At 33.0% G+C, this 25,891-nt stretch overlaps 4 protein-coding genes and 1 pseudogene across 5 annotated transcripts; all 5 read left to right on the forward strand.

Annotated features, from left to right (window-relative positions):
* Positions 1–2,754: 2,754 nt before the first annotated feature.
* Positions 2,755–5,674, forward strand: LOC100793704 (uncharacterized; annotated as a pseudogene).
* A 1,706-nt stretch (positions 5,675–7,380) lies between these two features.
* Positions 7,381–9,320, forward strand: LOC121172685 (TMV resistance protein N-like). Its single transcript, XM_041007411.1, has 2 exons — positions 7,381–7,974; positions 8,468–9,320. Exons 1-2 carry the CDS (start codon positions 7,460–7,462, stop codon positions 9,318–9,320), a joined length of 1,368 nt encoding a protein of 455 aa, XP_040863345.1. The 5' UTR covers positions 7,381–7,459.
* Positions 9,321–13,204: 3,884 nt separating this feature from the next.
* LOC100794228 (disease resistance protein TAO1) lies at positions 13,205–14,338 on the forward strand. The gene is made up of 2 exons (XM_041010576.1): positions 13,205–13,626; positions 13,708–14,338. The coding sequence occupies exons 1-2, from the start codon at positions 13,402–13,404 to the stop codon at positions 13,876–13,878; spliced, it is 396 nt and encodes a 131-aa protein (XP_040866510.1). The 5' UTR covers positions 13,205–13,401; the 3' UTR covers positions 13,879–14,338.
* Positions 14,339–15,091: 753 nt separating this feature from the next.
* Positions 15,092–17,736, forward strand: LOC100778267 (uncharacterized). Of its 2 annotated transcripts, none has more exons than XM_003519966.5 (3): positions 15,092–15,643; positions 15,730–15,774; positions 16,644–17,736. In XM_003519966.5, exon 3 carries the CDS (start codon positions 16,700–16,702, stop codon positions 17,519–17,521), a length of 822 nt encoding a protein of 273 aa, XP_003520014.1. In that variant the 5' UTR covers positions 15,092–15,643; positions 15,730–15,774; positions 16,644–16,699; the 3' UTR covers positions 17,522–17,736. The 2 variants fall into 2 exon arrangements, with proteins under 2 accessions (XP_003520014.1, XP_006574598.1); XM_006574535.4 differs by having other exon boundaries at positions 15,093–15,643; positions 15,737–15,774.
* A 984-nt stretch (positions 17,737–18,720) lies between these two features.
* On the forward strand, positions 18,721–21,614 carry LOC100794750 (RING-H2 finger protein ATL47). Its single transcript, XM_003519766.5, has 2 exons — positions 18,721–20,487; positions 21,248–21,614. Exons 1-2 carry the CDS (start codon positions 19,353–19,355, stop codon positions 21,367–21,369), a joined length of 1,257 nt encoding a protein of 418 aa, XP_003519814.2. The 5' UTR covers positions 18,721–19,352; the 3' UTR covers positions 21,370–21,614.
* Positions 21,615–25,891: the final 4,277 nt, after the last annotated feature.

A 25,891-nucleotide genomic window follows, 5' to 3' on the forward strand; every position in this document is an offset into this window, starting at 1 on the left:
TATGTGGATTAGATTTGGGGAATCATTAAAATTAGGATAGATTTCAAGACTTAATAAATACTTATAAATATACTTATAGATAAATCATCAATAAAATTCTTGCATTAGAGAAAATCTTATTTAGTGGATTAATATTGGTTGACTATCACTTTAGTTTTTGAAAATAATAAAATTTATAAAAAGAAATCCTAAAAATGTAATTTGTAACTTATTTTAGTCTAAATTTTAAAAGGTTGTATGAGATGATTAATAATATTAATATACTTTTAAAAACTAAAATACTATCAATAAGTTGTTGAGTTTAAAATTTTTGCTGAATATCTGATAACATTATGACTTATTTGTAATTTTATTTATTTATTTTCATGATTAATATGACAGAATTTTATACTTTTAAGTTTTATGGATTAAAATTACAATTTATTGGATTTTGATTTGCTTTATGTTATGCTTTTTAACCTATTACTAATAATAAATGCGTCTATTTCATGAAATAAAAAATTATTTCCGAAAATATAACATAAAAATATTAAATATCCATGTATCATGGGAATATATTCATCTTTATAACAAGTTTTGAAAAGTTATTATTGAATATCGTTGATTCAGTAATGTAATAACTTTTCTAATCAAATAATGTAATAACTTTCAAATAATGTAATGAAGAGGAATCGGAATAGTATATCCCCATGAAAATACGGAAACTTACTTTCTAAAATACCAATAACATTTTTTATGTATTTTTTAAATTTTAAAAGATATTCCTAAAAATATTAAAATATAACCAAATCTTTTTTTAAAATATCAAAAAAAGAAATTCCAATATCATATTCTTTAGGATAACATTTTAAAAAAATCCATAAAACAAACGTTGCATAATTTAATACAGTTTACTTTTATATTACAGTTGCATATTACATTTGTCGTTGTCCAACCAAAGCAAGCAAGGATTTGACTCCCATTCTTTTCGTTGTCTGCGGAGAATAAGATTATAAACCATGAAGGAATATTAGAGAAAATTTTATTTGTGTAGACTACGTGTATTTTTTTTTTTATAAAGACAATTTTAATTAAGTTAGATAAAATTATTATCATTGAAAAATTCTCTGTTTTTAAGCTTCAACTATTCAGGAAAAAAAAGCTTCATCTCTACCCAAAAAATATATTAACAAACTGTATTTTATTTCATATTCAAACTTAAATTCAAAATTACTTGTTAAACTAGGATAATTGTCGTATGTCAATTGACACGTTAAGCAAATATTACAGTAACGTTTTTATTCTTTTTAGAAACAAATGAGACTAATTACGTTTGTGAATATGACGAGGAGATTAGTGTTACAATTTTTGCTTCATTTTTAAATAAAAAAAAAATCATTTGTTAGATGAGTTTTTTTTTTTGAAAAATATAATGAATTTTTCTTTGGTCATTAAGATAGACTCTTGAAATTATTAATTTTTTTTATATCAGTTTTAATGCACTTATTCCCTGCATTTAAATAAAGAGTGCAAATTATCTCAGAAAAATGAAAATGGGATACTCTATGCCTCTAATACGTAACTGAAGGATTCCATTAAAAAAAACGTAACCGAAGGAATTGGAAACAATACAAAATTGATTGCACTATTTGTTCCTATTTTTCCTCTCTCTTTCCTTATTTTTTCAAATCCAAAATTTCAAACTTCACATTCACTCTTTCTCTCTCCACTCTCACTTTTTATTTAATCTAATTCATTCTCTCCACTCTCACTTTTTATTTAATCTAATTCATTTAGTGTTATTGTATTGGTGAAACAAAGAGAACTTATTGGATTAGAATTTTGAAGGATTTTAAAGGATTTTTTTTATAAAAATAATATTGAGGGAAGATTAAAAAAAAAAGTCTTCTGATATTTTAAAATATAAAGATTTTTTATAATTTAAAAAATTTTCAAGCATTCAAAAATATAAAAAATTTAATGAATTCTTTTTAGTATGAATTTTGATGAATTTTATATGATTTTTCAGTAAAAAAATATATAGGTCAAACAATCCAACAAAAACCTCAAACTTTGCTACATTCTTTTATTTTCTTTTTCTCTTGTTACTCATAATTTCTTCTATTTTTCTTTTCTTAAAACTAATATAGACATTCATGTCCCATTCAGCGTATATGCATGAGGCTATGAAAGGGAGAACGGTGTTTATGTGCTTGTTCTGATATATAGCAGGTTTTATGGTTCTGGTTTTTGTAATTCTTAATGTGCAAACTTTGGGTCCAATAGCTCCACTCGGTGCTATGGGATTGTTGATGTAATGGTTCGTGAAAATGGCTTGGTACGACTTGGACGTGGCATTTTACGTTTCTTATATATTAATGTTTTCACCTTTCTTAAAAAAAATATATAGCCATCCATATATAAGACTTCATAACCTTCTTGCAAACATTCAATAATCATCGCATGTTAATTTATAACTGACATGTATAGGCTGTTTCTCCTTTCTCTTGCCTCTCCCTGACATCATAAAATAAAAAGACTTTTTATTATTTTGAATAATTGTTCTTCCAATTTCAGGTAATCGTTATTGAATCTGATTAATTTAAGTACTTAATTCTTTTGTTTTTCATGAAGCCAATTGTATTTTTTGGTTGGTTTTAATTTTTGCTCACGTATTCTAATTAGTTGAGTCACACACATTGCTCCATTAACAGGTGAAGCGTGTGATCCTTCCAACATATCATTTGAATTTTTAGTGACAGATAAGGATAGAAAATGGTCATCGGAGGGGATAGAAAATGTGGGGTGTACCCCATTTATGCCTCTGAGCAAAAGGGATTGGAGTTGGAGTTTGGGGATAGTTCAAGAGATATTGTTGAGTTAGAACCCGACAATTCTAATGATATTCATGAGTTACAAGTCAAAGGATCTAACCATAACAATCAAGATGACCAGACTAAGAAAATAGAGGAAGTTGTGCATCAAACAATTACTACAGGTTTGAAGCATGTAAAAGTGGAGTCGAATGAAAATTCATGTCACGATTTTGTAGGTATGAAACTTGAACAGTTCAACCACTCCCTCTTTATAGCTCCTTATTTTTGCTTCATTTTGATGATCAATTCTTAAGTATTAGCATCTATAAACACAAACAGATAATACTAGCACAATTATGTTACTTGGTAGTTTCGAAAAACTTTTAAAACTGTTTTTGACCCACTTATTACATTTGTGAACCGATCGTAAAAATAAAATAAAAAACATTTGTGAACTGCAATTTTTTTGTTGGTATAACACATTTTAGATGAGTTGGTTACATATTATCCACTAACAATAACAAGATCCTTATATTGGCAACAGCGAAATATAGCTCTTTAGAAAAGTCTTCTTTGGCAAGTGGCTATTTTTATGCCTCCTTGTCACGATGATTTCATTTCTTAGCATTTAAGATTGGATTATTGTGAGAATTTGAAGGGTAAATTTAATAAAATAATTACAGGCCGGATTTCTCTTACATGAATTAGCTTCCATGGTTTTGTGTGAAGGGCAACTAGGATTGGTTGGAAAAATTAATGATTAATTTTTTATTTTGCTTCCTTCAGCTTCAACAACAGTTGGTACAAAGACATAACCACAAAGTTTTAAGGAAGAGGATTACTATATAATGTCAACACCTGAAAATCAAGTCAGTAACTAATATGTATTACTATTATTGTTCTTCATTTTCTAGCTAAATTAAGAAAGTATTTTTCTTGTCTCCTCTATATATGTCAAATTAATTTCCATATCTATAATAAACTTTGCTCATCAACACTCTTTTTCACTTAATTTGACAAACAACACTTAATATATTCACCATAGTATCCCCCTTGACACTTCAAGTGCTTCAAACATCGATTCAAATCAGACTATAGAGGTGTTAGAAGAAAAAGACTTGACATACAATCAAGAAGACAAATATTATGAGCCAATCATGTATGAGGAAGTTCATACTCTTGTGGAAAATGACCATCTGCATCTGGACCAGATTGGGATCCAATTGTTGAGCTTGGAAGCATGTTATGTGATAGTTATAAGAGTTTTCCCTTGTCAACTCTCTCAACTACTGTTTCAGAGACTAAAGTCCTAGGTCAAAATCTGGTAGCTATCCTTAAAACATTAGAGACCCTTTTGGAGACCTCCCTCGAAACTATCTCTTGTGATGATGAAGTCAAGCAACAATTCCATCAAGTGTAGGATCAACTTGTCCAATTTGAAGACCAAGTTCCTGTTCAGCTTCCTCCTGTAATCAACAAGTTAAATTTTTTTTATTGAAGGTGTTGATGTCAGTTTTGTGACTGTCCAAAAAATTATCCAAGATTATGATCTGTCGGACATCTCTACCGTTGGGATTTTCAAATTAATATCTATGGAGAGAGAAATTCTATCGCATGCAAACATTGGAACGAAGGCTTCAATCCATTCTTCTTCTCTCTAACGCTTGGAAACCATAGCAAAGAAACAAAAAAAAACTTGAGAAATCTCAGGAAACCGCTAGAGATACTGTTATCGCTGTCGGAATACACACGTGAATCTGCTTAGAGATAAGGGATGAGTTTATCGCAATTGGGGTTATAATGAACATGTGTAAGGATCCTTAGAGAATTAAATTGGGGTTTATTTTAGGATGTTTATTGAATTATAATTTTCCTTTACGATTATAAATACAATATTTTTGTGTTTGGCGGATCCCAATATTTTGATGTGAATTAGTTGATAAAGTTGAGTGCTCTTGATGTTTTCGTGTTTTTGACCTATGACTTTCATTCATTGATTTTAATATGATTGTGTGGAATTGTTTGAAGGGTTTTACTCTTCATGTTGTGAGAAGCATTTTGTATAAATTATTATAGTGAGATTATGAAATGGTGATTCAAATTATGAGAAAATGACAAATTGAACCTGTGATGAATGGTGAGATACATGTGTATTGAGATGTTATATGTATTGAGTCGTGAGTTATGAACTGTGCAATCACATAATTGTAAGACCCTTTAAGGGCGACGAGTTTTTGTGCGATGAGTATTATGATGGGATCCACTGTGGGAACTTGATGAGTTAAATCACTTTGAGGTGCGATGAGTTAAAATGATTTTGAAAACAATTAAGTAGTTGTGTGTATTGGATAGTTCATAGATAAAGTGTATATGATTCATGAGGTGTGATAACATGTTAAATTGGGATTATACCATTGTGATTGAGACCGAGTGTATGTGATAAATTAAGTATGTATTGACTTGTAATATATATGTGCAGTGAGATGTTGTATAAACTGAGTTGTGAGCTATAAATCGTACAATCACACGACTATAAAATCCTTTAAGGACAATGAGTTAATGCGCGACGAGTATTGTGATGAGAATCACTCTAAGGTCTCGACAAGTTTAATCACAAGCGCGATGAGATAAAATTAATTTGAGAACAATTGAGGAATCGTGTGTTTTGTACAGTTTATAGACAGAGTCTATGTGTTAAAATGTTTTCTGGGTTGGACTTGAATCAGGAGGGAGAGGCCATGGCGGACTCTTTGAGTCTAAGCCTTGAGGGTAACTACACCCGGTTTGAGTGTTCCTTTAAGCCTGTGTTGATTCTACATGGTTGGAGTATTCTCGCAAAACAGTGTGATCGTGGCTGGTTTTCTTATGATTTTACCTAGTGAGAGTGACCTGACTTACTAGTGTGTGGTTTGTCTTGTCATGTACACCTAGGCGTCCGATGAGGTTTTTCACTGACATGATACCACATTGCATATAGGATTGAGTCTTAGTATATCTGTTGCATAACACATGTGTATTGACTGGTATTGATTAGTTGAGTGATATTGTGTTTGACCCTTGAATATGTCAATGATGTGAAAATGAATGAGGCAAGTTATGTTGAGATGTGGTGTTACGCGACAAGTGATGGAATGACATGAACTGTGTTTAAATAAGTTGTAATTCATTTATATGATATGTATATTTATGTTGTCTTGTTTCTCTCTATTAGTTACGAATGTGATAACCCACTCCCCGTGTGTTATTTGTGTTCGAATCCTGTGATGATCTCAAATTTTGTGTTCGTGGAAGCAGATAGTTAGGTGAATGGCGATGGAGAACCTCATGTTATAGGACGTTGAAACATAATACTCTGATAGGATACGACATTGGGGTATAGGTTTCTATATTAATTACATAAGTCTTGGATGACCTTATTTTGAGCTAAGATGATTTTATTAATTATTTGGACAAGTTCTATTATGATGTTAGAGAAGTGAATGCGAATCTTTTACCCTTTGAAATGTTTTCATTTAAAAAATTTAATTAATTATGTATTCCTATTTCTTTTATTATTAGTACATATATGTATGGGATAGAGAGTGTCACATTCATCAAGAGTAATACTTCCACCACTGATAGCAACATTGTCATCACCACCACCACCATTGACAGTATCACGGTCATTACTGCTAACCACCACTACTGGCATTGACACTAGTAACCACAATTATTGGTATCACTACCTCCACCACTAACATTGCTACTGTCGTTGTCGTCACTTTCCCCGTGACCATCACCACCACACAAATATACCATTAGTAGGATAGAAATCTTTAAAAATAAATTTCTTTAAACTAAAACTGAATTTTTAAAAGATTTAATTACTCATTTAATCTTTATAGTCGCACAATCTTTCCCTTTTTGTCCATATAGATCAAAATCATTTATTTTAATCTCCACATATTAATTTAATCATTTTTAATTCCTATACGTAATATTTTTAATCCTTATGATCTAAATTCATAGGGACTAAAATGATTAAAAATTATGTACATAATGATTTAGGATCAGTTAAACGAAAAGTGACACCTAAAAAAAATTTTAGAAAAATAAATATTTTACTTTAATAAGAAAATTACATACTAAGCCTTTTTGTCAACATATGTGATATTTTTTCTAATAAGTTTAGTGTTTTTTCCTATAAACTAAAAAGAAAAAATATTTTTGTTGATAAACCTAATGTTTATCCGTGAGTTGCTTTACTCTTGACCAATCCAATAAGACTAAAGAGATTGGTTTTAAGTATAAGAATTAAAAGATAAAATTTGTATAACTATATATAAAGATGAAATGAGTAATTAAATATTTTAAAAATTAGAGATTGACTGTTATTTTTTAATTTGAAAAAACAACTAAAAAAACCACCCGAAGGGAAACTTATTTACCCTGAAAATAAATAGCAGTAGAAAAAAACAAATGTTATGGCTAGACTTTACGCACGTGAGCTTCCCGTACATGAACGATGAGCTTTACAGGTTCCAAGTCAAGCTTACGAATTTTCTTTCCCGTCTCATAATCTTCACGCAACGAATGTTTCTGATCGACTACTTTGTTTCTCCTGAATTCTCACTTTCCTTATTATAAGCAAATTAATGTTTGTGTAACGCTCAAAAGTTTTCCTAATGGCTAACCTGCAAATGGTCAACTATGCAGCTGCTGCTTCTTCTTCTTCTTGTGTGGCTTCTCTCAAAAGTTATGATGTTTTTCTTAGCTTTCGAGGCGAGGACACTCGCGGCAACTTCACAAGCCATCTCTACGATGCTCTCATCCAAGCCAAACTTGAAACCTACATAGACTACAGGCTTCAAAAGGGTGAGGAAATCTCGCAAGCACTCATCGAAGCCATTGAAGAGTCGCAGGTATCCGTTGTGATCTTCTCAGAAAAGTATGGTACCTCCAAATGGTGCTTGGATGAAATCACCAAGATTATGGAATGCAAGGAGGGTCAAGGACAAGTTGTTATACCCGTCTTCTATAAAATAGATCCATCTCATATAAGGAAGCAACAAGGTTCTTTCAATAAAGCATTTGAAGAACATAAGCGAGATCCGAATATCACAAATGATAGGGTGCAAAAATGGAGAAGTGCTCTCACAAAAGCAGCCAATTTGGCTGGGTGGGACTCGATAACTTATAGGTACCAAACCACAACTCTATATAGAAACTTATTTTCCCAACAAAGGGATATGATCTTGGTTTTCTTTTTCACTTATGGTTTATAAAAAAATCCTAAGATTACATATGAACTATTGAAACTTAATAAATGTAAGACAGATTAAATATTAGGCAGTAGCGAATATAAATTAGATTTGTTAATGTTTAACTGTCCACTGTTTCAAATGAAGCAATTTTACTTACTATAGAGTTGGAAGAATGAAAAGTTGAAGAATAATAGAATATCACAGAGTAAACACGGGTGGTTTGGACTTTGGAGATATTCTCCCAAGTCCATGATCCCAACTCTATTTTTTGTTTTTTTTGTTGAACCCCGACTCTATTGCTGTGTCTCTCCTACTCTACATCCCCCACTTATCCACATATTGTAATTGGTGGTCACTCATATTTTCATTTTTATTTGATCGACTAGTGATACATTATTTCATTCAATGTTCTTACCTTTATTATGCTAGGACCGAGGCCAAATTCATTAAGGACATTGTCAAAGATGTTTTATACAAACTGAATCTCATATACCCGATTGAAACGAAAGGACTGATTGGAATTGAAAGAAACTATGCGGAGATTGAATCACTGTTGGAAATTGGCTCAAGGGAAATTCGAGTGATTGGAATATGGGGCATGGGTGGCATAGGTAAGACTACCCTGGCAATTTCTTTACATGCCAAACTATTCTCTCAATTTGAAGGCCACTGCTTTCTGGGAAATGTAAGGGTACAAGCAGAGAAGCATGGTCTCAATGCCTTACGCAGAACACTTTTCTCTGAGTTGTTCCCAGGAGAAAATCTTCATGTACATGTGCCCAAAGTTGAATCCCATTTTATAACGAGAAGACTTAAACGCAAAAAAGTTTTTCTTATTTTGGATGACGTGGCTTCCTCGGAACAGTTAGAAGATCTAATCGGTGATTTCAATTGTTTCGGACCAGGAAGTAGGGTGATAGTAACAACTAGAGATAAACACATATTTAGCCATGTTGATGAGATATATGAGGTAAAGGAATTGAACCACCATGACTCTCTTCAACTTTTCTGTTTGAATGCTTTCAGAGAAAAGCATTCCAAGAATGGATTTGAAGAGCTATCAGAAAGTGTACTTGCCTATTGCAAAGGCAATCCTTTGGCGTTAAAAATTTTGGGTGCATGTCTTCGTTCAAGAAGTGAACAAGCATGGAACAGTGAATTGAGAAAGCTTCAAAAGATTCCAAATGTGAAAATTCACAATGTTTTAAAATTGAGTTTTGATGATTTAGATCATACTGAGCAGGACATATTTCTAGACATTGCATGCTTTCTCAAAGGATAATATAAAGATCACGTAATAAGTCTACTGGAAGCATGTAATTTGTGTTGGACATTTTAGTGTAATTGATCTCTTTATTGTGTTAAAATAAGAGTGCACGCTTGTTTTAATGTAATAACGAGATGTTCGGTTTAGGCAAAGGTTGGAAGTTACATGGAAGTTACTAAAACTTCCATTAACGGTTGGAAGTTACATGGAAGTTACTAAAACTTCCATCAACGACAATTTTTAAAAATAAATAACTTCCATCAACCGCCAATAACCACCTATTCTTTGATTATAAATAATCATCCTGGTTCAGAAAGCATAATATGTGAAAAACATACAAGACCAAAACAAAACTCTTGAATTATAATCTTCTGATTTTATCCGATTGAACAATTTTGGTTGAACCCCGAAATTTGATTCAATCTGAAAGTGTTTATACACGACTTCAGATTTATCCAGGATTATCTCGATTTTCAAAATTTAACCAACAAAAGATTGAATCAAATCTTTCGAGATGACGAACGATAGTTCGAAGATGACAAGCAAGTTTGCAAAGTTGGACAAGTTTGAAGGGCAGGATTTCAGAAGATGGCAGAAGAAGATGCACTTTCTCTTGACAACATTGAATGTGGTGTATGTGCTGAGTACACCGATGCCGGTGTATATGGAAGACGAAACTCTGGATCAAACAAGGAAGCGTTCGAAATGGGAGAACAACGATTACATTTGTCGTGGACACATTCTGAACGGTATGTCTGACTCTCTCTTTGATATTTATCAAAATGTTGAGTCTGCTAAGGAATTATGGGACTCTCTTGAATCCAAGTATATGGCAGAAGATGCCTCAAGTAACAAATTCTTAGTTAGTAATTTCTTTAATTACAAAATGATTGATTCGAGGCCTGTTATGGAGCAATATAATGAACTGCTGCGGATTTTGGGTCAGTTTACTCAACATGATTTGAAAATGGATGAATCCATTGCAGTTTCATCTATAATTGATAAACTGCCTTCTTCTTGGAAAGACTTCAAGCATACCTTGAAACATATGAAGGAAGAGTTGACTCTGGTTCAACTCGGCAGTCATTTCATGATTGAGGAGTCGCTGAGGGCTCAGGAAATTGACAAAGTCAATAATAAAACCGTAGCAGGTTCCTCTTCCGTTAATATGGTAGAGGAAAGTGGAACAGTTAAGCAAAATTACAATGCTAAAGGTAACAAACGAAAATTTCAAGGAAATAAGAACAAAGGTCCAAACAAACAGACAAAATTGTCATGTTGGAAGTGTGGGAAACCTGGTCATTTAAAGAGGGATTGCCGGGTGTTCAAAGGAAAGAACAAGGCTGGTCCAAGTGGGTCTAATGATCCTGAAAAGCAACAAGGTCAGATTGTAGTGAATAATTTTAATTCGAATACGAATTCAAATTATGTATCACTAATATCTGATGCATTCTATGTGTAGGATGATGACGTTGCTTGGTGGTTTGATTCGGGAGCAACAAGCCATGTGTGCAAAGATCGTCGTTGGTTCAAGGAATTTAGACCAATCGATGATGGCTCTATTGTGAAGATGGGCAATGTTGCAACTGAACCAATCCTAGGATTAGGTTGTGTGAATTTAGTTTTTACTTCCGGAAAAAGTTTGTATTTGGATAATGTCTTATTTGTACCTGGTATTCGTAAGAACTTATTGTCTGGTATGGTTTTAAATAATTGTGGTTTCAAGCAAGTACTTGAAAGTGACAAGTACATCTTGTCAAGACATGGTTCGTTTGTTGGATTTGGTTATCGTTGTAATGGAATGTTTAAATTAAACATTGATGTTCCTTTTGTTCATGAATCTGTTTGTATGGCCTCGTGTAGTTCTATAACTAATATGACAAAATCAGAAATTTGGCATGCTAGATTAGGACATGTTCATTACAAAAGATTAAAAGATATGTAAAAAACAAGTATGATTCCTCCTTTTGATATGAACATTGAAAAATGCAAAACTTGCATGTTGACCAAGATCACTAGGAAACCTTTTAAGGATGTTAAAAGTGAGACTAAAGTCTTAGACCTTATTCATAGTGATTTGTGTGATTTGCATGCTACTCCATCATTAGGTCATAAAAAATATCTTATTACTTTTATTGATGATGCATCAAGGTATTGTTATGTATATTTATTAAATACAAAAGATGAAGCTCTTGATAAATTTAAAATTTATAAGAAAGAGGTAGAACTTCATCAAAATGGGCTAATCAAAACTCTTCGTACGGATAGGGGAGGTGAGTATTATGATCCGGTTTATTTTCAATCTACTGGAATAATACATCAAACTACAGCTCCCTATACACCACAACAGAATGGTGTAGCCGAAAGGAAGAATAGAACCTTGAAAGAAATGGTGAATTCCATGTTATCCTATTCGGGTTTAAGTGAAGGATTTTGGGGTGAGGCTATGTTGACAGCCTGTTACTTGTTGAACCGAATTCCTAACAAAAGGAATAAGGTTACCCCATATGAACTTTGGCACAAAAAGACACCAAATTTGAGTTATCTCAAAATTTGGGGATGTAAGGCATATAGTCAAGTGTATAATGGGAAGTCTAGACACTTGGGTGTTAGACACAACATGGTTCGGGAGTTAATCATGCATGGTGTGATATCAGTGGAGTTTGTGAGAACTCAACATAATTTGGCCGATCATTTAACCAAAGGGTTAAGTAGAGATCTCGTAAAAAGGTCGGTTGTGGGATTAGGATTAAAGTCCATCTGAAATCTCTTATGTTAAGATACCCAATTCCCATCTAATATGACATTAGGTGCTGAATTCAATGTGGAAAGCTTAACATGTAGAGATTGGAACACATCATCGAAAGTATCCCAAAAGGAATGTGTTCGGTTCTGTAAGTTAAGGAGGTTGAAGTATAACTTCTCAATGGTTCTTTTGAAAAATTGCATTTACAGGTGCAAGAAAGAAAAGGACTACCTATATAAGCATGAAGTTTAGCCGCTTCAAGAAGCTGGGACTTGGCTTTGATATGCTTATGAAGGATAGGGACACAGGCTAGTAAAACTAGTGTCGAGCAAGAGTAATGTTATAAACTATTGTGCAGATTATCTTCATGTATTCATTATGAATAGAAAGGGTTCAATCCTTAGTGACACCCTGATATTCGAATATTTGAAACGTGTAATTTGCTAAGATGAAATTCAATCGTCACGATATTTCATCTATGCAGTAGTTTGTGGTATGTTATGACTTTGGTGATTTGATCGGTAATTACACTAAAATGGGGGAGGTTTGTTGGACATTTTAGTGTAATTGATCTCTTTATTGTGTTAAAATAAGAGTGCACGCTTGTTTTAATGTAATAACGAGATGTTCGGTTTAGGCAAAGGTTGGAAGTTACATGGAAGTTACTAAAACTTCCATTAACGGTTGGAAGTTACATGGAAGTTACTAAAACTTCCATCAACGACAATTTTTAAAAATAAATAACTTCCATCAACCGCCAATAACCACCTATTCTTTGATTATAAATAATCATCCTGGTTCAGAAAGCATAATATGTGAAAAACATACAAGACCAAAACAAAACTCTTGAATTATAATCTTCTGATTTTATCCGATTGAACAATTTTGGTTGAACCCCGAAATTTGATTCAATCTGAAAGTGTTTATACACGACTTCAGATTTATCCAGGATTATCTCGATTTTCAAAATTTAACCAACAATTTGTTTCCAGCCATTGGAATAGAAGTCCTTGAAGACAAGTGTCTTATAACTATTTCACCTACACGTACAATAGAAATGCATGATCTGATACAAGAAATGGGTTGGAATATTGTTCAACAAGAATCTATCGAAGATCCTGGTAGGCGAAGTCGATTGTGGGATCCTGAAGAGGTGTATGATGTGCTGAAATATAACAGGGTTAGTACAAATTCAGTTACATGGATGTTTGTAAAAAGCAACTAATATGATAGCATTTATTAACTATTATTCTAAATATTTTTTGTCAGGGAACTGAAGCAGTAGAAGGTATAATTTTGGATCTGTCTAAAATTGAGGATCTACATTTGAGCTTTAATTCCTTTAGAAAGATGTCTAACATAAGATTTCTTAAATTCTACTTTGGAGGGGAGTGGAGTAGCAGATGTAAAATATACCTTCCTATGAATGGTCTTGAGACATTGTCTGACAAATTAAGGTACCTTCATTGGCATGGATATTGTTTGGAGTCTTTGCCATCAACCTTTTCTGCTAAATTTCTTGTTGAGCTTGCCATGCCCTACAGCAACCTTCAAAAGCTTTGGGATGGAGTTCAGGTACGGTATGAATCTGTCTACATTTTCTACTTTTACTTTTTCACTTGAAACTCTTCATGTGATAACATTACCTTGTTACAGAATCTTGTGAATTTAAAGGACATTAACCTCGGATTCTGCGAAAACCTGGTTGAGGTTCCAGACTTTTCTATGGCGTCAAATCTCAAAGTGTTAGCTCTTCCTCAGTGTAAAAGCTGCGTCAAGTTCATCCATCCATATTGTCTCTCCCTGAGCTTCAGGTTCTGGATTTAGAAGGCTGCACTGAGATAGAAAGCCTTCAAACAGACGTTCACTTAAAATCTCTCCAAAACCTCCGTCTTAGCAACTGCTCATCCCTCAAGGATTTTTCAGTATCTTCAGTGGAACTTGAGAGGTTGTGGTTAGATGGCACACATATCCAAGAATTGCCCTCATCAATTTGGAATTGTGCAAAACTCGGTCTTATCAGCGTACGAGGTTGTAACAATCTCGACAGTTTTGGGGACAAGTTATCTCATGATTCGAGAATGGCATCTTTAAATAATCTGATACTTTCTGGATGCAAACAACTCAATGCATCGAATCTGCATTTTATGATTGATGGTTTGCGGTCTTTAACATTGCTGGAGTTGGAAAATTCTTGCAACTTAAGAACACTCCCTGAGAGCATTGGCTCGTTATCATCATTGCAGCATTTAAAACTAAGCGGAAGTAATGTTGAGAGCTTGCCTGCAAGCATTGTTAAGAGTCCCACATCGGGTAGTTAATGAGCATGACAAGTGCTTATATAGTTGGTAGACCACCCCCTTATGAACCAGGTTTTAAGGAGACTTTTCAGATGTCTTTACTGCACTACTTATATAGCTGGGTAAATCCGAGGCTTCTTACAAAGTGGCCCTAACCAATAAGAAGAAAACCGAAGATGAATTGTCACCAGCTTATGCATATTTTGACATTAGGTCTTAGCAATATGCACTTGTTTTACTATTTTCAATTTTCTGTCATCTTTCAAGGTTTATATTGGACGTTTGTTTATTTTGATGTTGGATCGTTAATTTTCTATACTATTTGTAACTGTTTTAAGTTCACAATGAACAATTTGTTTTGCCAGCTAACTACGCATCAAAGTTGCTACATATACGCTAAAATGCTATTATATTATTGTAGTAGATTTTCAATCAATAAATAAATAGATAGAATGTCTCAGGTACATGGATTTTAATATGACTAATTTTGTCTAGTTGTTCTTCCCCTGTTTTGCACTGTTGCTGCATCTTCCTTGGACTTATTGATGGGTGGTACCATGTTTAATCGAGCACAACCTGTCTTTTTAATTACAAGTGGGAAACTCTTGCACACCAAACGACTTGTGGAACACTCAATAATTGTTCTTTTCTATTTAGAGACACAAAAAGTTCTTCTTCAAATACTACATATAACTGTTAGATTTATTGGTCCTTTCCCTCATCCCCTAGTGAATAAACATATATGTGCAAAACATTTTTTCAATAATTATCCTATTTGCTTTCTCTATAAAAGAAAAGAAAAGAAAACTATTTTTTTTTATTAAAGGATAATGCTTTTATTTTATTGAACCCCGGATACAGGCCTGATGTGTGTACTCAAAAAGTATCCATAGGTACAAATAGGTGCCTAGTTTATACGACATGACTTTAGAAGTATCCATGCTTAAGAAGAAGAAATCTTCTATGCAATGAACTATGACAATACATTTTCATACTCTTTAGGTAGTTTGCATGAGATCTTAGTTCAAACTTCATTATTATACACCAAAAAATGATAACACGTTTTGAAGTGGACTTTGACGGGGGAGATGGGGTTCCCGACCCTGTTAGTGTTAGGAGACAAAGGATTTTTATAGAGGATAGGAAAGGAATTTTGAGTACAATACGAAGCTTTTAGTTGATGTAAATTTCTATTTGAGAGGATAGGAAAGGAGACAGAGGATTTTTTGGGTCAAACCATACGATGAAGTAAATTGATTTGCTGTAATATTTTTATTGATCTCACATCCGAGGTAAATTTTCATGAAGCTTCTTTGTAGATTCTAGGAATACCTATTCACCATTCTCATCTCTTTTTTTTTTTGGCTTGATTTTGGAGGGATCAGCCTCTCGTGATCAACATCAGTGGCTTCATCTCCCTAAGGTAATATATGATTTTCCTTTTTTTTTCTTCCCTTTATTTAGCTCACTTTTATTTTATTTTATTATAACCCCATATATATAATTTCTCTCTGATGCACCAAGAAGCTCCTGTTTCAGTTTAGAATCTGAGTATTTGACCAATTTGATTGCGTCTTGTTTTGATCCTTTTTGGCACTGAGAGAGAATGGGTTAAGAGTTTTCTCCGTTTTGTACATGTGTATGTTCTCTTGTCTGTAAAAAAACTATGGAACGTGGACTTTGAAAATGTTCAAATTGGAACATCTAATTTTCTTCTTTTAATCTAAGCTAGTCTGTCTAGATCTACCTCTCATTTGAATTGTGCTTGCTATCTTGGTTTAATATTTTTAGCCTAATTATGTGTTAAGCAAGTGTTAAATTGCTAGAAAGTAGAAACTATGCAAACGCTTTGAGTTTTCATTTCCTGCTGCCATCTATATGAGTATGACTCTGCAGTTTTTAACATGATCTTGAGCTGCAAAACTTGAAATAATTGAAGCATGGTTTCTCTCCTTAGAAAGGCAATACATGTGATTTGCACATTTAAGTTTTTTTCATTTGTTGTCAACATTGATGTCAGAGTCAAGATTTTTTTAAGCATAATTTAATGTTTTAGCAGCACCTACTATTTTGCTTTGATGTTTTTTAACTATCCAAACCCCTTCTAATGCAATCTTACTTTGAAGTTGAACCCTGCTTATTGGACTTCAACCTTGTTTGGCAATTGAATGGAAACACGTTCCTTCTATTGAAAAAATAATAATTTAATTTGCTTCTTGTCAATAAGTAATCCACTTGTTGTCAATTTTCTTGTCACTTGATAAATGACATTTCATATTTACTATTCATCAGATTATCCCCTTTGGCACTTCAAGTACTACCAATATTGATTAAATCAGACTAGTGAAATGTCAAAAGAAAAAGACTCAGATGACAATCAAGTGGATACATTTTCTGATTCAGTCATGTTGGAGAGATTTCATACTCTTGTGGAGATTGACAATCTGAATCTTGAACCAGATTGGGACCCAATTACGGAGCTTGAGAGCATCTTATCTGATAGTTATAATATGTCTTCCATGTCCACTCACTCAGCAACTATTTCACAAATTGAAGTCCATGGTACAAATGTGGCAGCTATCCTTGAAAAATTGGAGGTCCTTTTGGAAACCTCCCTTGAAATTCTCTCTTCTGATGATGAAGTCAAGCAACAATTCCATCATGTTTTGGAGCAACTTAACCAATTTAAAGATCAAATCCCTGTCAGGCTTCATGCTGTGATTTACAAGTTAAAAAGTTTCATTGAAGATGTTGATATCAGATATGCAACTGCCCAAAGAACTATCCAAGACTATGATCAACTGCTACAGTCAAGGTCTCTTCTATCAAAGAATTTGGAAAGTGCCAAAGCTCAACAGGACAAAATTAATTTGAAAGTCTCGGAAGGTAAAATACAATTTGAAAAGATTAATTCTGAGATTGATGAACTAGAACACAAGTTATGTACTTTGGTTATGACTAGAGACAAGCTAAAGAGAGCCTTGGACAATTGTGCTGCTGAAAACAACAAGTTAAAGACTCAGGTTGCCAAATGGGTGCCAGAATGCAAGAGTATCATCACAGCTTTGAAGGAGTATGAGACTTCTTACAAAGTGGCCCTAACCAATAAGAGGAAAACCGAAGATGAATGGGCTGATCTGAAGAAGACCTTTGTAGCTAATAAGATTTGAATCGTCTCAGTTTATGCATATCTTGACAGAGGTCTTAGCCATATGCTCTTATTTCACTATTTTCATTATTTTCTCACCTTTCTAGGATGACAATGAACATTTTGGTTTCTCTTATGTTACACTGCAATTTTCCTTGATATCTGTCAATCTGTTTAAGTTCACATCAAATTATTTATTTTGCAAATTTACTTTCATATCTGACAATTTTGTGTTTTTCTTTGAACATGCTTTCTTCTCAGTTATTTTGATCTGACACAATACCAATTTGTAGTTACTAGTTAGGTTGGACTCTCAAACTAATACAAAACAAACTGAACTGTACTGTTCTATTAATCTTGACTTGATTGTTTTTTAAAGTTTTCTAAAATTGATTGAAATTGAAAATCTCAAAATGATTTTGTTGAACAAGCATATGACGGTGATCAAATGATAGGTGTATGACTATCAAGCTGTTGTCTGAATTTTTTTTAAAAACATGTGACTTTGGAAAACACAAAATCTCAAGTCGAAGTCAAACACTAGAAATTTATAATTATTCATCCCCCAATCTATGGTTATCTCTAAGTCCTTGACAAAAACTATAAAAATGCCTACCTTTTCATTTTCTTTCTAAAAGTTTATATGGCTCTGCTGATGCCTAAGATGAAGCCCATATTTTTACTCAAGTTGAATAAAAGCCATGCACTTGGAATTTTTTTCAAGTTTGTTTGCTTTATCAGTGCAGCTCCTTGAGACATTTTTTTTGGGGCGCATGGTCCTGCTATAATCTCTGTGTGTGTCTTCTTTTTTATCCAATATAATGTGTGTGGAACTTCAAATCCACATAGCACGCATTTGGTTTTACATTGGATTCTCCTTAATCATGTTGAGACACTAATTGATCTAATTTTAAGTAAATTTTCACATGTTTAATTACACTTAGAGAAATTGATTTTAAGTTAAAACAATTACATCACTTTAAAATCAATTTTAAACTATATCAATTTTGCTGAACTAATTTTATTCAAAATCAAGGTCCAAACACACTATTCTCCTTGGACTCAGAGGTCAATCATTAGTCATAGCCCAATTTGGGCCTATATGTCTATTTGCACCTTTGAGCTCAATGGACCAACTTCATCTGGGCCTTACGAAACCTTTTGGCAATAGAACACAAATTTTGGGTTTTGTTTCTTGCAGTCCCATCCCACTATTGACCAATAATATTTAGGGTGCAGTCCATTAAGATGAACAAAATGTAGTACATGTGTATGAAACAGCACCCTCAAGTTGTCAAACGAGGAAAATGACAATTTTGCCTCACATTTTGCCCTTTTTGGTCAGGTGAGGCCTATGGTCTGTACTATAGTCTGCAGTTGTAGGGGACCCAAAAACCTTGAGTTTTGGAAGTGACTTCGTTTTCAATGGCCACTATTGGCATTAGATTTGGAGCAATACACAATTAGATATGCACACTCCAACAACTCCATCATCACTTCCTCCCTGTTATTATCATCATTAGGGTTTTCTTTTTTTCACACACAAGAAGAGAAACCCATGTCAGGTGTCTCTGCTAAGATTTCAAATTTTTCAACAACTATGGTTGGTCAACTGCTTCTGCAACGTTGACATTTTCTCTCAGGCATGTTTCCTTAAATGCTATATTTTTTGCTTATCATTGCTTGTTTTTTCCACAAACCACAATGTATGAGTTGGGCTTAATCCCAAAACAAGCAAAGATAATAACTTTCTTCAAAACCACCACATGGGTAGTGCCTCTCTCTCTCTCTCATTCCAACCTCAAAAAATCTAGACATACTCTAATTTGAATTTAGAATACCATCTTCTCAAAATGTATAGGGGTCACTCTAGAATCCTTCAAAGCAATGGTGCTATCACCAACCCCCCTATTGTTTCTCCTTCTTCTTCTTCTTCTTCTTCTTCACCCTCAGTGCCTTATGTGTCTAACTACCAGAAACAAACAGCTCCATCCCCAAGTTCTTCATCTGGGAACAGAATAAGCCCTGCAATTCTTTTCATCATAGTAATTTTAGCTGTGCTGTTTTTCATCTTGGGTCTCCTTCACTTGCTTGTTAGATTTCTCATAAAGCAAAGGTCTTCTTCCAATAATTCATCAATTCCCCAATCAAATAGATACCCTGACATGTCTGATTCAGATGCTTACCAAAGACAGTTACAGCAACTCTTCCATCTTCATGACTCAGGCCTGGATCAGGCTTTCATAGATGCTCTCCCTGTCTTCTTTTACAAAGAGATAATTGGCTTGAAAGAGCCTTTTGATTGTGCTGTTTGCCTCTGTGAGTTCTTGGAACAAGACAAGCTCAGATTGCTTCCCATGTGTAACCATGCTTTTCACATTGAATGCATAGACACATGGTTGCTTTCCAATTCAACTTGCCCTCTTTGTAGAGGGACTCTCTATTCACCCTTTGAAAACTCAGTTTTTGACTTTGAAAGTCAACTTGAGGAAGATGGGATGTCAGGAAGTGGTGGAATTGGTTCTGTTAACAAAACTACAGAAAGTCACATAGTGAATGGGAAAAGGGTGTTTTCTGTTAGGCTTGGAAAATTTAGAAGCACTAATAATAATCAAGATGGGATGGTGGTGGAGAGAGGTGAAGGAGAGAGTAGTACTAGTAGTGTTAATTTGGATGTGAGGAGATGCTATTCAATGGGGTCTTTTCAGTATGTGGTGGCTGATTCAGATCTGAGAGTGGCTTTAGGCACTAGCAGTGGCAGCATGAGACAACTGAAGGGAAGAACAGCCACAAATGGAAGTTCTTTCATTGATGGAGATGCTGTTGAGGGCAAGAAAATCAACATTGCAAGGAAAGGTGAAAGCTTTTCTGTTTCCAAGATCTGGCAATGGTCTAGGAAAGATAAGTTGACAGGTTCATCAGATGCTCATTTCCTTAATAGTTCTACTGTCACTTCAACTTTGCCATGGATGAATAAAGCCAGAGGAGGTACTTGACACATGAAGCTAGTTTGTGTTTTGTATTTTTAACTAATTTCAAATTTTCATTGAAGGAATCCCTTTGTTGAGCTACTGCTTCCTCTCACACTTTGATTTTACTTTTTTATTTTATTTTATTTGTAGTGATAGAACTTGTAAATTGTGCCATAAACATAATCAGGCAACGAGAATTAAAAATTAATCTTGAGTGTGTAAGGAATATAACTCTTAATTCTATCATGTGTTGTATTATGCATTTACCTTTATTTTGTCACACAGCGCTTAGTTTTTCGCATCACGTTTTTTACAGTACCCTTACACTAACTTTTATGGCAAAAAAAGAGGAGAAAAAAACTAAATTTGCACAATTCCCTACTCCCTTGGTCAAAAGGACACAAAATCTTAAAGTACATAGTCTATGCCCTAATAATGTTAACAAAATTATAGTGATATCTAATCACATATTATGATATTTAATAAGTCTAATAATTTATTTTTGTTATGTGTCAGATGTAATACATAAAAATTACACTCAAACTCAAAAGTAGAGAAAAAAATCATTTTGTTTTGTAATATACATCTCATCTATATGATCAGAATCAATCACCTGTTTTGCTCACAGAGAGCTCAATGTTCATGAAAAGCTATAAGCTAGTAGAGGTTGTAATGAAAAAGAGTATAGTTAGTGCTTGAAAAAAAAATCACAGCATATGGTCTCGAACATAATATTTGAAGGTGGGCCCCTAATGCCATGTGATTGTTTGTTCCAGTGTCAAAAGTGGTTTTTAGGAGCAGGAAGATGAAAGTGAAGTCAAATTGGGGTTGCTTTTTGGATGCTGTGGTTTTCTCTAGAGGGCTTGCTTTATTCGCTTTTTGGGTTAAAAAGAAGTGAAAGAGTTACAAAGGAAGGATTCCTTCTTCTTCTGTTAGCTCATTCTTGTGTATGACGACCCTATATGGAAGTGTTATCCTTTTTGGATGGTTTAGCACATGACACACCAAAATGGGTGTGTGGAAACTGAAATGTGGGGTGCAAGAGATTTTCAGATCAGGATTGTGGAGTCTTGACCTGACATCATGAGCCTAGTGGATGGTGGTGGGGTTATAGAGTGCTCTCAATCTAAAAGATGTTTCTTATTTGTTTTCTGTTTGTTTTTTTCAAGTTTTTTGGGATTTTTGAAGAAAATTAAGGAAATGGGATTTTAGTTGTTTTAATTGTTTTTCATGAATTCTTAAAATAAGAAAAATATGAAATGTATTTTTTTAACCAGAATAAATAATGCATATGTCATGATTAAATCACAAATTATGATGTCTGATAAATTTATTAATTTTTATAATAATTATTTGAAAATTGTAATAAAAATGTTTTGCTAATTACGATTGATTAAAAAAAGTTGCATTGATTTGCATGGTTATTAAACAATTGATTTTTAGTAAAAACATATTAACTAAAAATAGAAAGCAAGCCAAATGCATCCAATATTAATATTTTATATTTCTCTTCGAAAACTTGATTAATGTTAATTACACGCATTTCTGCTATTCCTCTATTGATCTCGCATTCAATGTTGTCTTAACTCTTAAAAAGTCTTTGGGTTTACTTCATATTTTAGTAATCTTTTGTTAACAAGTCAGATCTACAAGTAAATTTGTGATGTAAATTCTTATTGAGGTTAGTTGTATATCCTAAATTTGGAACGGGAAAACTTCCTTTCTCCAACTCTATCTATCAACAAACCAACCCTTTCATTATAAATATTATTCACAATTTGCTCATTCTTTGAAAAATCCTACATTAAGCCAATTGTCATTACATCATGTGCTGATTCAATACCTACTTATATAAAAGGTACGGGCTCCAATTCCAATGCAAACCTATTAGTAATAATCTATGAATTACACTTTAGGAAATTAAATTTTGATATTTTGCTCGCTATTTTCAGACAAAAGCACGTAGTAACCGGAATACATATCTCCATTCTCCACCTTGGTTACGCCAAGGCCTTTATTATTCTTTTGGGTCAACTTCCTAAAGCTAAATAAAAGGGTAAGAAACAGAGCACACACCTTGATGCTGGGGCCTGGGGGGAAAGGGAAGGTTGTCCACCTCCTCATTATTGACCCATAATAATAATGGGGTACATCTGTTATATATGGTCACCGACTATACCTTAGCAAAGTGACTTGATTAGGCACAACGTGACCCCAAATTTAAGAAGGGGGATAGAAAAGAAAGAAAGAAATTTAGTTTAGTATTGGTGGTTGGCTGGATCTCAAATAGAAATATACCAAACTCTGCAATGTGTACTTGTTATTTATTAAGAGATATATTGTGCCAGGTAAGATATCGATTCATGATGTTTGTCTCTCTCAAATTGATTCAGTGTGAGGGAGAACAGGGTTTGCAATGTTTGAGGTGGGTTTAAGATGGGGCAAACGAGGTGAGTTAAGCATGAATTAGAATGTAGATGGCGTTTCACATGAGAAGACATAGTTAGAATTAAAAAAAAAATACATGAACACTCACGATGTTATTCAACACGAGAGACATATAAAAGAAAGAAAAATTTAGGTATTATAAATGATATAATAAAAAAAATTAACATTAATGAGGTGTTTAAAATAATAATATTTCAAAGTTATCGCTCTTAGAATTAAGAACGAAGGTTTTATAATATCTTCAAAGATGGGATGAAATCTAAAAGAATTGGTAAGTGTGTATATTCAGACGATATAAATGCTATAGTCTGAAATCTGAATTCTATGAAGTCTCACATAATGCTAAAGTAGAATATTATATGTACTAGTCTTAGTCTTGCACAGAACAAAAAAAAGTGCTAATACGTTGGAAAAAAAAAGTACTAACAAAGAAGAAAAATGTATTTATATACTCCTTTGGAATGAAATAAGTAAGTTTTATCTATAAAAAAAAGTGCATCTCTAAAAAAATAGACTATTATGACATTATAATAAGATAATTACGGCACAATATTCCCATGCATTAAGTGAAGATGTATAATATTTATATAACCTTAGAGACTTCTGTCACAATATTTTTTTTTCTGAAAAAATATAAAACGAAACATTTATGGGGAAAAAATGAATTATTTGCTATGGCAATAAACAGTCTCCCTCCATTCATTTTTTTGTCTTTGCTGTTATAGTTCTAAATGTTTTGTTTAATCTTTAGATAACATTTATTAGCTATAGTTGTTTATTTATTGCAAATCTTTCAAATAGTATTAAAAATTCAACTTCTTAGCATCTTAAACAGTGTTAGTGTGTTTAGAGCTTGAAGATCCAGACTTGTAAGAAACGAATATTGTGTAGAGAATACTTATATATCAATTGTAGACGCAGGCTACTAGGGTGGGAGAGCCAAATAGGTTTCTTTTTTCTCTTTACTCTTTTTCTTTTTTTCTTCTCTGCCCGTCTCTTTCCTGATCCTGTTGCAACGATTCCTCCGACGAACCATCAGTCCCCTCCTCTTCCTTTAACCATAAACATCATGAAACCATCTTCACTTCACAGAGTACTTAAACCAAACACCTTGTGAGCATTGCATTGACTCACTAAATCAATCAAACTAATATTTAATAGGCATCACAGTATTCTTTATCACAGATCAAGAGAAAACAATTCTTCACCACACCAAAAATATCCATAGTCAAACCCAAAATCCTTCCAATCAGCAAGAAAAACACAATGGTTCGACGCAAAAGCATAGCAGAATTAGTCCCAAAAATTGCAAAATCCAAGAAACGAAAGAACGTATAATGAGACTGTAAAATCCATCCATTTTCGTTGAAGAAGCTTCTTAGGTAAGCGTAGAATCCAAAACCCGAGTAAGAACGAAATCTGAGCAGCGGTCAACAAGCGTTTCAGATCCGTACTTGGCAAGGTTGGCGAAGCTGCTGCCGAGGTTCGACGACCTTCTGAAGCGTGACTGATTCAAGTTGAAACCGTGATGTTGACGCGGAGGGGGAAGTGCTGCGGCAGTGATAGAGAAGAAGGGAGAGGATAAGAAACCGGACAAGAACAGGGGTAGAGAAGGAAAAGAAAATGGTTGTGAATTACATTCCCACAGTGAGAGAACGAACTACGTGGCTCTCCCAGCTAGTCTGCCTCATCAATTGTATCTATAAACGGGTTAGAGCACAAGAATCCCGGTCTTTATTGGGAACTGGACTTAGCTTGAAAGTAAATCAGGATAAATATCCTGTTTTTCTTTTCGGTTAAATACTAATTATTAATTGGATAAATAATTATTTTTATGTGTAGAAAGCACTGATAAATTTATTTCGAATGATAAAAATTTAAATTTTAATATTTAAAAGTAAAAAAAAAAATTGTCAACTTCCATCTACTGTTCATACGTGACACATTTAAGAATAAATTTATCAAACTACTATTTTTTTAGGGACAAAAATATTATTTACTTAAAATATAATTTAATTTTTATCTCTTTCTTTTTTAATCGTTGTAAGCATAACATTATAATAAATACTTAAAAAAATAGAAAAACAAATATAAGTTAAAACAAATATAATAATAAACATAATATTAATTAATAAGCATAATTTGTCTATTGTTCTAAAATTTCTAATGCAACATTACCTTATCCAAAATATGCGACATTAGGTTAATCTTTACCAAAAAAAAAAAGAGACTCAATTTGATTTTGTTATTACCAAATGTTGCCACAATATAAATTTCAATGCAACAGATAAATTATTATTATTAATCAATATTATATTTATTTTAACTTATGATTCTTTCCTATTTTTTTCCAGTATTTATAGTAATGTTATGTTTGCAATGATTAAAAAAGAGGGAAGATGAAAATTAAATTATATGGTGGATAAATAGTCATTTTCGTCTATAAATGTGAAAAGTATGACTAAATTTGTCTTAAATGTTCACATAAGTTCTTTCATTAACAGTAACAAACAGACATTGATGAATGAATAGATTTGTCACACTTTTTCATTTCTGGAAACTAAAATTTAAATTTTCATCTTTTAAAAACGAATCTATCAGCTCTTTATATATTCAAGGACAAAAATAATTATTTATTTTTATTAACAGAGAAATCAGATGTATAACTTTTTTATTTTTTTAATCATCCAACTGACTCTGTTTTTTTGTGCTCTTTTATTTTTCGATATTTATGTTTTTCTTTGTCTAAATAGTGTGCTAATTTTGTAAACAAGTTTTTGTATACCAAATTCAAGAATATTTTTATCAAACTCATTCAAGAGCATTTTCTCACACCTTAGAAAATTATTCCAAAAAATCATACTGACTATATTTTTTAAAACTGTTCTTGAACATTTTTCTGTTTGACAAAGGTTCCGTTTAGCAAAAATCTTTTGAAACACAATTTAATCATCTTATGTTTTCCCGTATAT

Source organism: Glycine max, chromosome 2 (assembly GCF_000004515.6).
Source record: "Glycine max cultivar Williams 82 chromosome 2, Glycine_max_v4.0, whole genome shotgun sequence".
Taxonomy (NCBI): domain Eukaryota; kingdom Viridiplantae; phylum Streptophyta; class Magnoliopsida; order Fabales; family Fabaceae; genus Glycine; species Glycine max.

Bases quoted from the DNA above. Each gene is read 5' to 3' on its own strand.
- LOC121172685 (XM_041007411.1), top strand. From the start codon at position 7,460: ATGGCTAACCTGCAAATGGTCAACTATGCAGCTGCTGCTTCTTCTTCT. The intron at 7,975-8,467 runs GTACCAAACCAC...TTATTATGCTAG, and splicing joins TGGGACTCGATAACTTATAG to GACCGAGGCCAAATTCATTA.
- LOC100794228 (XM_041010576.1), top strand. From the start codon at position 13,402: ATGTCTAACATAAGATTTCTTAAATTCTACTTTGGAGGGGAGTGGAGT. The intron at 13,627-13,707 runs GTACGGTATGAA...ACCTTGTTACAG, and splicing joins AGCTTTGGGATGGAGTTCAG to AATCTTGTGAATTTAAAGGA.
- LOC100778267 (XM_003519966.5), top strand. From the start codon at position 16,700: ATGTCAAAAGAAAAAGACTCAGATGACAATCAAGTGGATACATTTTCT.
- LOC100794750 (XM_003519766.5), top strand. From the start codon at position 19,353: ATGTATAGGGGTCACTCTAGAATCCTTCAAAGCAATGGTGCTATCACC. The intron at 20,488-21,247 runs GTACTTGACACA...TGTTTGTTCCAG, and splicing joins GATGAATAAAGCCAGAGGAG to TGTCAAAAGTGGTTTTTAGG.